We start from the raw sequence: 16,837 nt of genomic DNA on the forward strand, positions 1-16,837 counted from the left end.
TACATATCAATTAAATAAAGAATCCAATTATCACAAATTATAACATATTGATAATAAAAAAACACAGAAATAAAAGTAAAGTAGAACAACATATAAATTGTGTTATAATTTGGTAGTGTGATTCATTTTACTTTTGTCATCATCAGGCTTCCATAGCTGCGCTAGATTCCCTGCTCCTCCTACCTCAGTCTCAGTGTAGAGACCTGAGGTCAATTTACCACTGTTCCTCTCCTCTCCTCATCTCATACTGCTGACTGAGATCTTTTCAACAGGTAGAAGCTGTAACAAGGTTAATGATCCACACGTGACATTATAAAAAAGAAAACATGACGTGCGAATGATCGACAGAAAACCAATCGTCTTTTTTTCTTTTTGGTGCGCCCCTTCGCAAGACAAAATTCACGCCGACAAGAAATATTGTCGCGTTTCGTCTCGTCACTCCCCTACTGGTTGGCAATCCTTTTTTAATATGCGGCGCCCTCAGCATACTTCATTCCAATCGTTCTTCAGACACACCAGAATGCTGAAAAGGCTTTTGACCGCATTGAGTGGTCATACCTTTTCGAAGAGCTTAGTAGATTTGGTTTTGGCCCAACATTTCTCACATGTATACAAAGGTAATGTAAATGAAAACATTTACAGTTATGATATTAACAATATTAACATCCCTGACAGTGATAGGTAGAAGAGCAAATATCTATAGATGGTAGCTGAGCATGATTTTCCAAAGAGGAACTCCCAAAAGTACTCCATCACATCGTCCCATCTATTATACACCCAGGTACCTTGAAATACAAGTCCATCTTTGCATGAAAGTGTCCATTGTGAGCTGCAGACTAGCCGTCATTCGCTCCATCATATATACATTTTTCAGTCTCTGGGTCCATTGACCTATAGTGGTTTTACCTCTCTCCAGTTCACTGTAATCATTTTCTTCGCTACTAGTAAGAGAATCTCAGTGCATATCGTTGGTCTGCATTATATATATCTCTGGGTATAACTCCCAACAAAAACAACATTGGTTCTAGAGTAAAATCTATCTCCAGGATAATATCGATTTCCTTTTAAATATCACCCCAGAACCCTTGCAGTACTGGACAGTCCCAGAAGATGTGTGTGGTGTCGCCAATATTTCCACATTTTCGCCAACATAGTGCCACATTGGGGTTTTTCACATATGAAGAGATAAAAAGGGGAGTATTAAGAAATCTGATCTTTACCTTCCAGTCAAACTCTTTCCACAGTTGACTGTTAATTCCCTTATGGCAGCCTACCATAAGGGAATTATGGACATATGTCCTTCCATGTAGAGTCTTCAATTATAACTATTGCATTTATTTCTGCAGCCCAGTAATAACTTTTGAGGTTTGGTAGACCTAAACCTCCCTTGTCTGTGGGTAGTTGAAGAGATTTGAATTTTATCCTCGGACTCTTCTTTTGCCATATAAATGTTAAGATTAGTTTATCTAACATTTTTAAGGTGGAAGCGGGTAATAGGGAGGGTCTAGGTAGTAAGTTCATTTTTACCGTCTCTACTCTGCCGATACAAGACAGGGGTAGGACTTCCCAACGTGTCACATCATTTTTTATTTGTTTAATTAATTTGTTGTAATTTGCCTCAAACAGTTGAGTGGGGTTAGGTATAATAATTATTCCCAAATATCTAAATCCTTGTTTGGACCAGCGAAAAGAGACAATGCTATTCAGCTGTGTAGGCCAGGTACCTGAAGTCATCATGGCTTCGGATTTATTTTCATTAATTTTGTATCCAGACACTGACCCATATTTATGTAAGCAATTCATAAGTGCAGGGATGGAAGAAGTGGATTTTTTTTTACAAAAAGCTAAATATCGTCTGCGAACAAAGCTATCTTGTGAATTGAACCTCCTTCATCTGCTATCCCTTGAATTTGTACATTTTGGCGTATCGCCTCTGCCAGAGGTTCAATACTAAGAACAAATAAGACGGGTGACAATCAATCTCCCTGTCTCACCCCTCGTTCCAACCCTGAAAAAACTAGAACAATGACCAGTAACTCTAACTTTGGAGCTGGGCTCTTTATATAATAGGTTTATCTAGGCCACAAATTCCCTCCAAAAGCCCATTTCTATCAGTGTCTGCTTCAGAAATACCCAGTTGAAGTTGAAGTTTGAAGTTTTTTATTTTGCACAATAATAAGACAAAAGGGAAAAAGATAAAGAAATAGCAACAAAAGTAAGGTGCAAGTTAGCGGCAAGAAACCCAAAAGGGCTTATAAAGGGCTTCTACCTATATTACAATTCACAAGTTAAATTAAAAACAAGTAATTATGAAACAGAAAAAGAAAAAAAATAATTACCATAAAAATAAAGCAAAATTATAATAATATTAAAAATAAAACATTTAAATAAAACAAAAGTGTAGAAATGTGTGTGTGTGTGTGTGCACACACGCCTGTGTATGAGTGTGTGTACTACTTAGTGAACTGAGCAATCAGAGCAGCCCCTAAACTGCTCTTATATGTGTTAAAAGAGGAGAACTGTATGGAACTATTAAATTGATCATACCAGAGTATTGTACCTCTGTATTTTAAGGAAAATTGACCAAGGCTAGTACGATACTGAGGAGGGTGAAGTTTTGTCAATTGTCTAGTATTGTACTTATGTAATTGTGAGTTAACTTGGAAATATTCACTGAAAGGTTTAGGAATGGAATTTGGAATATACATATACTTAAAGATAAAAATGCATATTTGGTATATATTGTACTATATATTGAAAAATTGTCATTATCTTGAGTTTTTGGAAAGGGGGAGCAGTAGGATCTAGGCGTTTTGAGTCCACTCGATCAAATGCCTTCTCGGCGTCTAAGCCGAGAAGCATTGATGGTTGTTTGTCCCCTGCCGCTATTGCCTGCATATTCAGGGCTCTCCTTATATTGTTTGTTCCTTGACGTCCTAATATAAATCCTGTCTGGTCTGGTTCAATTAATTTTTTTAATGTTTTTTTGGATTCTAGTGGCTAGAGGTCAGGATTTTAGTTAGTGCATGTTGCTACTGCCTTGTGCTCTGTGTGCTACTCTCTGCTTACATCTACTGTTACACTTGATACTGACTAGTAAGATGTACTTAATACTGCCAGGGTGTTAACCCACACCAAGCCCTGGCAGCACATCACCCCCATCCTCAAGAAACTCCACTGGCTGCCAATCAAACAACGCATCAGCTACAAAATCCTCCTCCTCACCTACAAATCACTTCACTCACTGGCACCCAAGTACATCACTGACCTCCTCCACCCGTACACCCAGTCACGGTCCCTGCGCTCCACCAGCAAGGACTTACTCTGCACTCCCCGCACCAGACTCAAGACCTTTGGTGACAGGGCTTTCTGTGCAATTGCCCCTACCCTTTGGAACACCCTGCCCCCTCCTATCCGTTCCGCTACTTCTCTGTCACAGTTCCAAAAGCTCCTCAAAACACACCTCTTCTCTCTTGCCTACCCTCCCTAAACCCCCACCCTGCCCTTACCCCCCTACTCCCACTCTTGTAAAGCGACCTTGGGTATCGTGAAAGGCGCTATATAAATTGAAGTTATTATTATTATTAACAGTAAAAGTTACATAGTTAGTGTTAATGCAATTCTCGAAACCAAAATATGATCAGGGTGACTTTTGAACACTGGAAAAATTACTGATTTATAATAAATTACTTGCATTAAGCAGTGCAACCTTTTCACTGAATCTGACTTCCAAAGTTGTAGACCTGGGAAATAACAAACCTATAATAGTAATACCAATCTGCCACAAAAATAGGAAAATTCCGCAGAGAACAGAGATTTTGTTTGCAGCTGAAGTCAAGGTCATCTTTATTACCAAAAAGACAAAACACCATTATGAAAGATAAGGATGATAGAATATCAATACACAACAGAAAACATCGACGGAAATGAATATTTAAGGAGTAGTAAAAGTGGTAATAGTGATAAGAAAAAAAATAGACAAAAAAATTAAGCTTTTTGTCAACTAAACTTTGGTTGACTTCTTCTTATGGAGAGGAGACTGCACGTTCCACTGCCTCAGACCAGCCTCTCTGAAAAACAGAGGATACATCTTAAACATGGGATATTATACAGCAGGGGTATTCAATTCAAATTCACTGAGGTCCAAAGTTGTGAACATTTCCTCAAGTAGCATTGTTACATCAGCATCTGTGTTTTGTGGGTATATTGTAGACTATCAAATAAATACAGTAGAATTCTAGAATAAGGCAACAACATTCATTAATACTTACACTCAACTTGTGGGATTTAAATAAATAATAAAAATAACTAAAATAAGAATAAAAAAAGAACAAGATAAATACATTTTCTTTTCTTATTATCAAATAAGGTGGTGTTTTTAAATAAAGTGCAATTCAGAAAGCTTTTTATTGTGCTTCTTAAACATAGCTTAGCTTTAGAAAAAGAAAAAATAATCCCTTTTTACTTTTACACTTAACTTAAGCCATAAACTTAATTTCATATCTAATAACTTTATAACAAAACATCTCAAGTCATATGAACTATTTTCTCTCTGTGTGTCTCACTGACAGTGGAGTCTCTCCACATGTCTGAATGCACAGATTTGATTGGCTGATTAGCGTCACATGAGCAGATTGGCTATGCACAGTGGTCTGTGAGTTTCTCAGGGCTGCTCCACTTTTACTGTAATAGCTGGAGAAGCTGCGCCCCTTAAAATAGAAACGCTCGGACAAAATTTAACAATCCTAGGACCCAGAAGCCGTCCAAATAGGACGGCTTCTGGGTCCTGATCCGGACCACGGTCCATCTATTAGTTTTCTTTGTTATACAGCTTTATAAAGAATAATAACAGTTCTCCATGAATAAACCAGACTGAAAAAAAGATATCATATTTATGCCCTGCATAAACACAAACAAGACCAAACATGATGAGGGTTATGTGAATTTTTATTCACAAATGCTGGTTTAGAAAAAAAGTTTACTTAGATGCCATTATTGGTACTCTACACTCCCTTAGCCTACATGAAATGGTGCTTGCAGAAGCAGACCTGTGGAACAATGAAAAAAGTGGTGCTACTTACTGCTGCTGCTCAGGTGACCGCACATGAACAACACTGGTCTCCCTGTCAAGATCTGCGAGCACAAAGAAGACACAGATTAATCTAAAACTAAACTTAAAACCGCCAATGAACACTAACTTCAAACTTATTTTCCCCATAGAATTTAGTGTTGATTTTTTATTGAAGTTCTTACTTGTTCCTTGGTCACTGAAGATGGCGCTGACTGCCTCATCAAAAGTTAAGTTGACACTGACCCCTATGACACAGCGAGAAAGAACATCTGGGAGTGAGGATGAAGAATAAAGCGCTTGTCAATAATGTAGCACAACAACAAAATAACAAACCCGTCATCACTCTGTCAAGACAAAAATTCAACTGAAATGTCTGTTAAAAGAATGTAATTATTTTATGCAATTTAAAATGTGAATAAAAGAGGAAACTGCTGCAGATGTTAGTGGGATTAATATGTGTTGTTTATTATCTCGACATCTTTGTAGCTGTCAGAGTGCAAATGTGAAAATATACATTTTTAGTTTCACATCCACAACAGTATGCCCCCAATTCATGATAAAAGTTTTTTTTTAATCATGTAGTTTATTTGTGCATGCGCCCTAACCCTACCAGAACTCTCAGCTTTCATAAAAAAAAAAAGAAAAAATCACATCTGCTTACACTGCACTCAACCTAGTTGAAATGGATCCTGAGGAGTTAAGAAAAAGAACAGGAAGTAGAGAGTTTTTTGTATCTGATGTAGTGGACTGATTTTAATTAGGGTGCAGGTCGGATTTCGGTTCTATTCAATGCGGTTCGGGTCCGGTTTGGAATTTAATAAGTGATGCTGCTGGACAATGGGTCAGGTGTAGGTTTACAAAACGGAACCCGTGCAGGACTCTGATATAAATGTCTGTCACTATGTGTCAGCCCTGTGATTGACTGGCAACCTGTCCAGGAGTGAAACCCGCTTTTCGCACAATGTCAGGAGGGATAATTTACCCCTTGCAACCCCTCTAGTGCAGTGGTTTCAAACTGGTGGGTTGTTGTCCACTTTTTTGGTCAAATGCATATAAAATTAAAGCTGCGAGCAGCGTTGGGCGGGACCTCGCCCCCTTGCCCATGTCTGGCCCCGGTGAAGCGGAAAGGTTTCCTTCAGGTGCATTTAGACGCATTCAGACCCGGGCAGCTCCAGCTCGACTCGTCTCGCCTCGTTTTTTTTGCGTTTCCACTAGGGATAGTACCTGGTACCTGGTACTTTTTTAGTACCTGCTCTGGTGAGGTTCCAAGCGAGCCAAGCCGGTACTAAAATGTGACGTCGACACACTGCCGGCCACTGATTGGTCAGAAGAGCTGTCGCTGGAAGAGTCATGAGCCGTCCCACACAAGAATCAAACCCGGCATTTTTAAATACCGGCAGCAGCGTTACCATAGTTACAGCTATACGGCTCCATTTTCTTGCTTTGTGTGTGACAGAAAGCCTCATACAGCAGCAAGTACACCACTGCCTCAATGTCCTCCATTGTTTATGTGTTTTGTGTCGCGTATAAAACGAAGTCACGGCAGTTTCGCGGAGCCGTGCTATGACGACCCCGCCCACGTTGAGTAGGTACTTTTTGTAATGGAAAAGATCTGTTCTGGAACCGTACCGAGTCGGGGCGAAGCGAAGCGAGGCGTGCTGGAACTGTGTAGTGGAAAAGCGCCATTAGACTGAGCAACTGAAATGAACCTCCAACACTTTGATGAGTCAAACAGGAGAGGAACTTATTTCCTGTGAAACCTGTAGATATGTTTTTAGTTCATGCTCATGTAATTCGTGTTTGATCTAGACTTTGACAGCAATTTCATTGAAATAGTTGACAGACTACAGAGAATATCTTAAATTGAAGGAAAGTGACAAAATACGATCTGCGGTAAGAATAGGACGTTTAAGGAGGGAATTCCCCCCAATAAGATATTCTCTGAACTATATTATATAGTAATTAGCAGTGGCGGCTGGTCAATGCGGGGCGCTGCCCCATCCAATAATCTAAAGAAAGTCTACTTAAACATATTAAATATAAATTAATTAGATAAAGCTAAATCATTATGAAATAAAAAGTATTTGCTTGTAAAATGCGCCTGTTAGTCTCTCAGCACCTGTCAGCATTCATTATAAATCCATTCCAAATTGTATTTTATTCATTTCTATATGTACTTCCTGTATGCGGGGCGCCGGCCTAATGGGAGTCAATGCAAGCCCTCAAACTTTTGACAAGCACATGACCTGAGGCTGCTCTCTCATTGGCCTGCGTCACGTTTCCCACGGGGCGCAGCTCAGTGCGCCTCGGACACGCCCACTTTTATTGGCAGCGAATTGTTGTTGTTTCATGTTTTTTAATCTACTGTGATTGGACAGTTCCGGCTGTCATTCACGCCCTCCCGTCAGCTGCTGTCACCCAAACTCCTGCTGACGGTAGTTTCAGGAGACGACGTTAAAGTGGAGCCGCGGAAATTAAAGAAGATTATTTTGTAATTTCTCTACAAAAACATAATTTCACAAGACTTTAACTAGAAGAGAGAAAGAGGATAAAGCAGCAGCAGGTGATGGAGGAGCTGAGAGTTTCTCCTGCTGATGTTATGATAAACGGAGCTGGCTAGCTGGATGCAGTGTGAGTTATTCCTTTTATTGCTTTATCTGTTTGCTGTTTCAAAGTGTCAGCACCGAAGCGTTGTGGACAATGACAGGGGAACGAGACCTAAAACATCTCTCTGAAAAAAATCAAACAGAAAGCTGCAGCCATCGAGACAATAGCATGGAGCTAAGTTGTTTTTAGCAGACTTAGCATTGCTGAGCTCTTTCTGCAGCTGTTTCACCACATCTGGCCACATGTAGACCTCTGCTATGCCAAGCTCCAGAAGAGGAACATAGATTCAGTCAGTGGCTGCATCCAGCAGCTCCAACAGGACATACTAAAGATCAGGTAGTAGCTGCATTCCTGTTATTAATATTCTTTATAAAAGACATAACTATGAAGTGTAAAACACTAAAATGCATAAATGCAGGATAAGAAATGATGGAAGTAATTTGACTATTACAGTTGATTTGGGTACATTTCATTATTAAAATAAGTTAAATAAATTATGATTAATCACAGCAGTGTATAGTGCTTAATGCGCCATCTATTGTCATGTTTAGGTATTGCAACAACTAACAGATTACAGTGAAATCAGGACTGAAGACACAATAACTAAAATATAGGGGGTGTCTCTTTTTAAGCATTTTACCTTATTGGTAACTCTGCTTTAACTGCTGGTAACTTTAGGTGATGTGAGTGAAATGGGCATTTTATCATGTCTGGTTATAATTTTTTATTCCTCTCTCTGTGGGTCAGAGATACTATACTGGGACAAACCAGGGGACATTATAGTGTGTTGTGTTGTTTTTAGATTGGTTTTCCTTTCTTATTTTTATTTTTTTGCTGCGGTATGAAGTGGTGCTACAGCTGGTTTGAAACAGCATCAAACTGCGCCCCCCCAAACACTTTTGTCACCAGCCGCCACTGGTAATTAGTTATTTAGTATACACTTAGTAGTTTTATTCTCTGAACTACAGTCACCTGCACTTCATTAGGAACACATGTGCAATATAATTCAATCAAATACAACAGCTCTGCTATAAATTCAGCTTTTTTTGAAGTTTATACATTTTCAGTTTTTGTTGACATTGTAATAAACAAAGTAGAATTATCACTTTTTTGACAGAGGTTGTACTAAGTGGTGGTGGTGGTGTACTTGGGTGCATTACATTGAATGGTGTTCCTAATATTTTGCCCTCCTCATGTATGTTAATGGAGTGGACAAAATATTAGGAACACTTTTCAATATAATGCATCCTAATACACCACAATCACTCAATAATGAACATAAAGCAGAATTTTCACCTTCTTGAAAATGTATAAGCTTCATAAATGTAGAATTTATAGCAGAGCTGCTGTATTGGATTACATTAGATTACACAGGTTAAACCATTGAGTCTATCTTATATAGTTAACTTATTCTCTGAACTATATTTTATAGTAATTATAAGTTATATAGTATTAGACAGTTAAGTAGTGATATTCAGTTTCAGTAGCATCACGTTTGTGTTGAATCTGCGTCACTCTCTCTCTTCAGGTCTGCTGAATGAGAAACATCTGAGTGACTTAATATTGACGTTTTGTAACATCAGCTGATAAAACACGCAGCACCGCAGCATTTTACACATTGCGCCGTTAATATCACCTGTTTAGTTGGAGCCGTTCATATACTCTGAGCCGGTTAGCCTGAAACTACTAGCATCCCTAGTTACTATAGTAACTAGGGATGCACCGAAAATTCGGCCACCGCAAATATTCGGCCGAAAATGGCCCAAAAGCGCATTTTTTCGGTTTTCGGCCGAAATACTTTTATCACTGAAACAACACGGCCGAAACAGCTAACTAAAGAGATCAGCTCCTCTGATGCATCTGTAGCAGACGTTATTCCTTTAATTGCAGCACTAAAGTGTAGTACACTCTTAGAGTCTGTGAGCACACGTTTCACTGAGATCTATTTGGATCCTCTGCACTTCATCACGACTGTACTTGATCCACGTTATAAAGATCATTACCTGGATGTGGGATTAAAGCAGCGCGCACCAGAAATGATCCGGGCCGCGATGGATGCAGAGAACCCGCTTAGAGATGGAGAAGCACACAGCACAGTAGAAGGTGTGTGTGTTTGTGTGACTATAAATGCAGCGTGTGTGAGAGTAAAGCGTGCTTATAGCTCTGTGTTGCTGCTTATTAGACCTACACCGATCGCAACCCTCCACCAAGTGTAACACTAAGTGATATTTTTAACTTAATTTAATTTTATATTGTGCATTGTTGTAATGTCATTGCTAAATAAATATTTTCATACTTTTGTAATTGATTTATTCTTTGAATTGCAATGCCTTGATTTTAGTGAGGTTAGTACACAGTCATAGCCATAAATGCAATGGTACTAATAATTGGCATAATAATTTCTTTCGGTGTTTCGGTTTTCGGCCTTGGTTTCCTCATTTTCGGTTTTCGGTTTCGGCCAAGAATTTTCATTTCGGTGCATCCCTAATAGTAACGTCAGTTACCTGTTTGAGGATTAACGTTGTTAATGTTGACATCACATGGTGCTGTCATTAGTTTTGTCTGAGCAGGTTCTGCCTCAGATGATGTAGATTTATGTTTTAACCAGCGGTCTGTGTTTGTTTCCTTAAACTTAATATCACTGTTAGCTTGTCTGTGTTTGTTTCCTTAAACTTAATATCACTGTTAGCTTGTCTGTGTTTGTTTCCTTAAACTTAATATCACTGTTAGCGTGTCTGTGTTATGCTAGCGGGAGGTACAGAGAGAGCTACAGGTGTGTTCAGGGTCAAAGTCAGACAGTCGGACACAGCGGTTCCGGCGTTAGTTAAAGCGGCAGGCGTGTGTTGCTTAGGAGGCACATGGGTGCACATGTGGGGCCGCAGATCAAAAAGTATAAAACATAGTCAGACCAAATTACACACATCTATAGATGAGACTTGTGGCTACATTTTGACGTTTGAATGGAGACTGTAACTGAAAGTATGCAGGAATAATATATATATTTTGAAAAGCCTGAAAAATCGTCAAAAATCATACATTTAAAGGCAAACTGTGCACTTCCTGTTGGATTTAGGTCAGTGGTGTCAGCACGGGATTTGTAGGTCTTGATAAGACAAACAATTGAGTTTTGGTTTGTACTTTCTACGACATTCATATCAGGTGTAGTGGCCGTTTTACTGTTTCTAGGTGGTGCTAGTCAGCCGATTTTGGCACTTTTGGGGTTAATTTTTCCATTTTATCAAATTTATGGCCAGACCTGATGTGCGTGTTGAATTTGGTCTGTCCTGGAGCATGTTTAGGTGGTCAAATTTAGGGTCAAATTGGAGATAGACTCTCCTCCCGTTCATTGTCTATGGCAGTGGTTCTCAAAGTGGGGTCCGGGGACACCCGGGGGTCCCCAGGCCATTGCCAGGGGGTCCTTTAAACAGTTTGCTACAGGTCAAGTTAGGCCAAAATGCAATGAAATGATTCTGTTTGAAACTATTGAGGTATCAACATAACATGTTCTGGTAATAAAATGTTCCAATGTATTTGCCGGAACAGATTTTAAGCCTATATGATGTAAGTTGTAAGCCTAAATTTGTGTTGTGATTAAGAGGGGGTCCTTGCAAAATCTTTTGCGCCATTAGGGGTCCCCGACCCCATTAAGTTTGAGAACCCCTGGTCTATGGGAGCGCTTTGGCGAGGGTTTTTGGGCACTTGACCTTTGAGGGCTTCCAAAATCCAAACCGGACGAGTAATGAAACAGTTGTTCAGAACTTTTGTGCAGCAGGGTGTGCTCAGTCAGCTATTTAAGTTTGAAGCCGCCACGATGAACGCCCTCGGACAAGATAACGTTTGTAGCAGGCCAAGAATCGTCAAAAATCCCACATGTAACAGCAAATTGTGCACTTCCTGTTGGATTTAGGTCAGGGGTGTCAGCGCGTGATTTGCAGGTCTTGATAAGACAAAAAATTGAGTTTTGGTTTGATCTTTCTACGACATTCCTATGAGGCGTAGTGGCCGTTTTAGTGTTTCTAAGTGGCGCTAGAGAGTGTGACATTGTTTATTTTTCATTTTATCGAATTTTTCGCCAGACCTGATGTGCTTCCCAAATTTGGTGAGTTTTAGAGCAGGTTTAGGGGGTCAAATTAAGGCTCAAAGAGGCGGTAGAATAATAAACGACACAAATTCAATAGGGTCCTTGCCTCCAGGCAAGGGCAGGACTCCTCTGAAGTCCTCGCCCTCTTGCCTTTCGGCTCGGTCCCTAAGCACAAAGCAGACAAGCAAAAACAAGCAAGCAAGCAAAGCAAAGCAAAGCAAAGCAAAACAACCCACTCAAAAATCCATCACTGTACAATAGGCTACACGGGTGCAGGGTTTTTGAGGTGAAATGGACTGAGCACCAATGTATTCTCCTCACCCCACCAGAGTTGATTAAATTGATTTAATCTTGTTCGTTATGCTGCTAATGTCCGAAAGACTACTCGCTCTCTCCATAAGGTGACGTTACACACCCAGACTATCTCTCTCACGCACTCGCCTTTCAAGTAGTTGATGAGCGGAGTTTTCCCTTCTGCTGCAAACTGCTTAAGAGCAGTTATTGTGACGGTTATCAATCTCTGATGTGTGCGTGAAGGCAAATACATGTGAGTCTGATATTTAAGTTATTAATATTGTTTGCAGAGTGGACCTTATTTACTTATCTTACTTTATTATGTTACATTGTCGTTAGCACATTTTCCAACAGACCGCCTAGCTTAACTGCTGTGTGATGAGAGTTACGTTACCATACTGTTCATGTTGATTTACGTTATGTAACCACGCTGTTTATTGTGTATTACTGTTAATTACAGGTCAAATATATTATTGTGTTAATAATATTTTGTACTGCTTTATTTATCAGTGCTGTTCATCAGTGTATAATTGAAATATATACTATTTCCTGATATAATCATTTAATACACAGTGTAACTGGATTTATGTTGGATTTAATAGAATGTATTCCTTTGTTTATTTCAGACCACACAAACACCCATGTTCTGCTGCACCAGCTGTATGTCCCATTGCTTGGCAATCAAACACTCTCCTCCTAAAGATTCTCTGACTGGAATCATTTCCATAGAGTACTGACCCAAACCAGTCTACCGAGGCTTCACTTCCTCTCAGCTAACATACATTTGCAGAGTGATGGAATATATATATATATATATATATATATATATATATATATATATATATATATATATATATATATAAAATCACACTTCTCCAAAGACAATTATTGAGTCATTAAGTAAAAATAAAAAGCGCCCAAATGATTACCTTTGTTGAAGATGAACTACAAATATAACACTAGTGCGTGTTTTAGTCAATGTTAACATTTAGACAATTGATATCTTACAGTTGTGAATCAAATCAGAATTCTTGGGACATAACAATCACGATTCTTAAGTGAATCAGTTTTTTAAGCTCTCTTTTAAATAAAGGAGATATATAACTTTAAAGAAATAGTCAGACATTTTGGAAAATAGACTTCTTGCTGAGAGTTAGGTAATGAGTCTCGTGTCTGCACAGTAAATATGAAGTGAATCATGGCAGCTGCTCAGCACGAACACTGAGAACAGGGACAAACCTCCAGCCTGCTATTCAGCTAGCCTTTGACTAGTGGTTAAAGGAACTGTTGTAAAACAGTAGATAACCCCTGTGACTCATTTTATTATCAGACTTTGATTAATCTGGTCTAATAACTATAACAAAGTGCAGAAAATTTACAGTGTAGTTAGCAGTGGGCTAAACCGGAAGTTAGTTTTCCCCGAATTATGTCACTGCAACCTGAGGAAGCGGGTCAGGTGCACTTTGATCCTACTTCAGGGATGGTCCATCTTGGGCATGACTCAGTGCATTTAAACAGGTAAAAAATGCATTTCAATGCAGCATGGTTTGACTTGGCAGCCAAAAGTGCCAATTGAAAAAGGCCACACGTGCTAGGATGTGGGACGTATTGTAGAAGTTTAAACAATGCTGCGGACTTGTACCTTTCGGTGTGCTGATGGCTCTGTCGTTCACAGCTCCTCTAGGCATCACTGGAAACAAAGTCACACAACATAAACACACACAACACCAAACTGAAGCTCACTGCACTCAGTGCAAGTTCAGCTCACTTTTCTTGAAAATCGTAGTAAATGCAGCTTCTTGTAAATTATAGTTTAACCCTTAAGTGTGTCCTACCTGTTCTTTCCAGAGTGGTAGACTTTGACTTGGCGTGTTCTTCCTGTCTCGAACTGACGTACACACGCCTGCAACCATGCACACACATACAGAGTTGTGTTTCCATCACTTAAAGGAAATGACCTTGACTTGCATTAATTTGACTGTGTAAACAGATTTATGTCCACACAACATGAATAACTGGTACACAGACACAAACTCACAAATGGTGGCCTTTTTCCGATCCGTTATTGTTAATTATTTATCCAAGTAATTTATAAGCACTAGCCCAGCTTTTACTTCAAATCATGTGTAAAATGTACAGTAGAATTTCCACAGTATAATAAAATGAGTTTGCCAGCTATCCTAATTTTAACAGTTAACATCCTTATGTTAAACTTTTGAACAATTTATTTTTTCAATCCTTCTGAACAGGCTTAAAACTTTTGGGTAATGAATGTCAGTACGACTCAGATCATCTGGTCAGAGTCACCTTTGACCCTGAGATTAGTAAATTGGACCAGGTTTGATATAGAGACTGACACAGTCTCTCTTGGACAAACAAAGATCAATTAACATTCCGCGAAGAAACCCAAAGCGACAGAACTACATAAAAGTAATATTACACAGATATACTGGTGTCTCCTTCCTCCCTCTGTGTGTCTTATTTATTTATTATTTAGTATTTATACAAATACATCTTGGTTTTAAAACCAATATCAATAACTTATATCAACATCAATTACTTAAAGAAAACTTCCATTATTGCAACTATTACAACCATCACAGATAAATGTGTATTTGAAGAACTGTCATTATACTTTCTTCTTTCATAAACACAAATGTTAGTATGAGAACGTTTACTTAATGTGAGAAAGTGTTACATTGATGTTTTGTTTACATTACTGTATTATATATAGTATGCATTTTATAATCAGGATTAAATAATGAATGAATGATGATGAAAAGTTTTGCGGTAGAAAGCTTGAAATTAGATCCTCAAAGTAGCTGTGATGAATCTGACACACTAGAAACCAGCTTTTTGTTTTTCATCTCCTTAGCTTCATCCCTGCCCTCTAACCATCTTCTCTTCACTCTTCTCTTCATATTTTTCGTCAGCAAACGTACAGAGAAAGGCCTTAAAAGTAAGCACTTCATTAAGTTTTGCATTCAGCCTTTTTTGGACATTTTTGAGGATTCTGACGTGTGGCCAGCACTGAGATCTCTTCAGAAAGTTATTTAACAGTGAACGAGTCAAATCGGAATTTTTCCTCCATCTGTCATCAACCCGCAAGAGCTTTTCGAAATATTACATTAATCAAGGGTTGATATCAGATTGAGTGATTAATTAAAATTAAAATTGCTCTAAAAGTAAAACTCAGTAAAACTTATGTTTCTTAGTTTCCACATAATTACATATCCTTCATTTAAATTCATCATTCACCATCATCTTTCATTCATGCCACTATATTGAGTAATAATCTGTTGAATTCATATTGTATTGCAAACTCATCATTACATTTATTCATACATTATTTATTAGTAGTGTGTAGTCAAAAAATTCCATAAAATTCACTAAATTGTGTTTGTCTATTCTTTGAAGTGATACAGGGGATCTACTGAGCCGTACAGCAACGGATTCAAACATTTGACTGATTTATAAAAATGTATTGATTTATTAAACTTACTCAATTAATAAATGAATAAATTAAAGTCTTTCTTCCTAAAGACGGAGGTGGTGCCCCTGATAATGAGAGCTTATAAATTTAAACATTCAAAATTGCTACATAAATTACATTGAAAATTGTGTCTACTTATCTGTTTTTAGAGTTAAGTTATTGTTGTGTGATAATGGAGTTCTAAGTGACCAGTCCTTTAAATACTACACAACAATGCACCTACAATTAAAGCAGATGCTCACTGAGATAAAAAACCTGACTAAAGCAAATTTGAAGTCTCTTCATGTTTTTCATTTTTCCTGAAATGAAATGACCAGTGTAATCCTGAAAGGTGGAAAACACATTTAAATCTAGGGCCTAACCGATACTGGATCTTTGAGGGCTATGCCGATATTAGAGTTAAAATAAAAAATAAAAAATCAGATATCAATATATTGACTTATAATCGTATACAGAATTTACATAAACACATTTTTTTGGTAATGATCCCTCAAACGTGGTCATCAGACACCTGTGTGACATTTGTTATAAAGGCATGATATTTTATAGTTTAACAATAAACTTTATTGTATAAAACAACACTGAAACAGTAAACTTAGCTATAAAAAAAACCCAACAAAAAACATATGTATGTGTATATTAAATGCTGCCTACATAACTTTAACCGATATATCTGAGATGGGTCAATATTGGCTGACGGATGTATCAGCTGGGCTCTATTTAACTTTAAACATGCTGGTTTAGAAGTTCCCAGTTCAGTTTTGGCTGGGCACCTTTGTTGCATGTCCTTCCTCATCTTACCCTATCCCCATTTTTCTTCTCTGTATTTGTACTATTATTCTTAATGACTCTTAATGACAGATTCACTGATTAGAGAAAAGGGTCATCACTGGGACTCATGAAGTCTTTGGACTTGGCGCAACAGATAATCAAAGCTTGTAGATCAAAGAAAAACAATAGTGTGCAGCATGAGGCACATTTGTTGGACAGTGGCTGTGATGTAAACCTACCTGTCAGTGTGTACCTGTCTGGCAGACAGGGGGTGTGGACGTAGTGGCTGAGGAGTGGCAAAGGGAAATGGAATGAGGGGCCTGGATCTGACAGGGGAGCCTGAGACTGAATCCTGCAGAGAAGAGAATCACCATGATACCTCACTGGCAGTGAAAGTACTCAGACACCACTTATTTTTAATGTAAGAACATAACTTCATCTGATTGTAAAAACATTTTCTTTCTTTCTTAAACATTATGCAATAGTACTTACAAAAGAACAAAAAACAAAACATCTGAAA

The 16,837-nt window shown here is 38.4% G+C and overlaps 1 protein-coding gene across 2 annotated transcripts in view; it reads right to left on the bottom strand.

Moving 5' to 3' along the window:
• Positions 1-3,827: 3,827 nt before the first annotated feature.
• Positions 3,828-16,837, bottom strand: part of ncapd3 (non-SMC condensin II complex, subunit D3) — a 66,129-nt gene continuing 53,119 nt past the window's right edge. The window contains exons 30-35 of one of the 2 annotated variants that reach the window (XM_062430254.1): positions 16,557-16,669; positions 13,889-13,956; positions 13,696-13,743; positions 5,254-5,316; positions 5,082-5,133; positions 3,828-4,070 (exon numbers count right to left, since the gene is read on the bottom strand). In XM_062430254.1, the coding sequence (XP_062286238.1) occupies positions 4,004-4,070; positions 5,082-5,133; positions 5,254-5,316; positions 13,696-13,743; positions 13,889-13,956; positions 16,557-16,669 (411 nt within the window). In that variant the 3' untranslated portion in view covers positions 3,828-4,003. Of the gene's footprint in view, positions 4,071-4,945; positions 5,317-13,695; positions 13,744-13,888; positions 13,957-16,556; positions 16,670-16,837 lie in introns of those variants that run through there. The other variant, XM_062430253.1, reaches the window with a different exon arrangement.

This window comes from Scomber scombrus, chromosome 12 (genome assembly GCF_963691925.1).
Source record: "Scomber scombrus chromosome 12, fScoSco1.1, whole genome shotgun sequence".
NCBI lineage: Eukaryota > Metazoa > Chordata > Actinopteri > Scombriformes > Scombridae > Scomber > Scomber scombrus.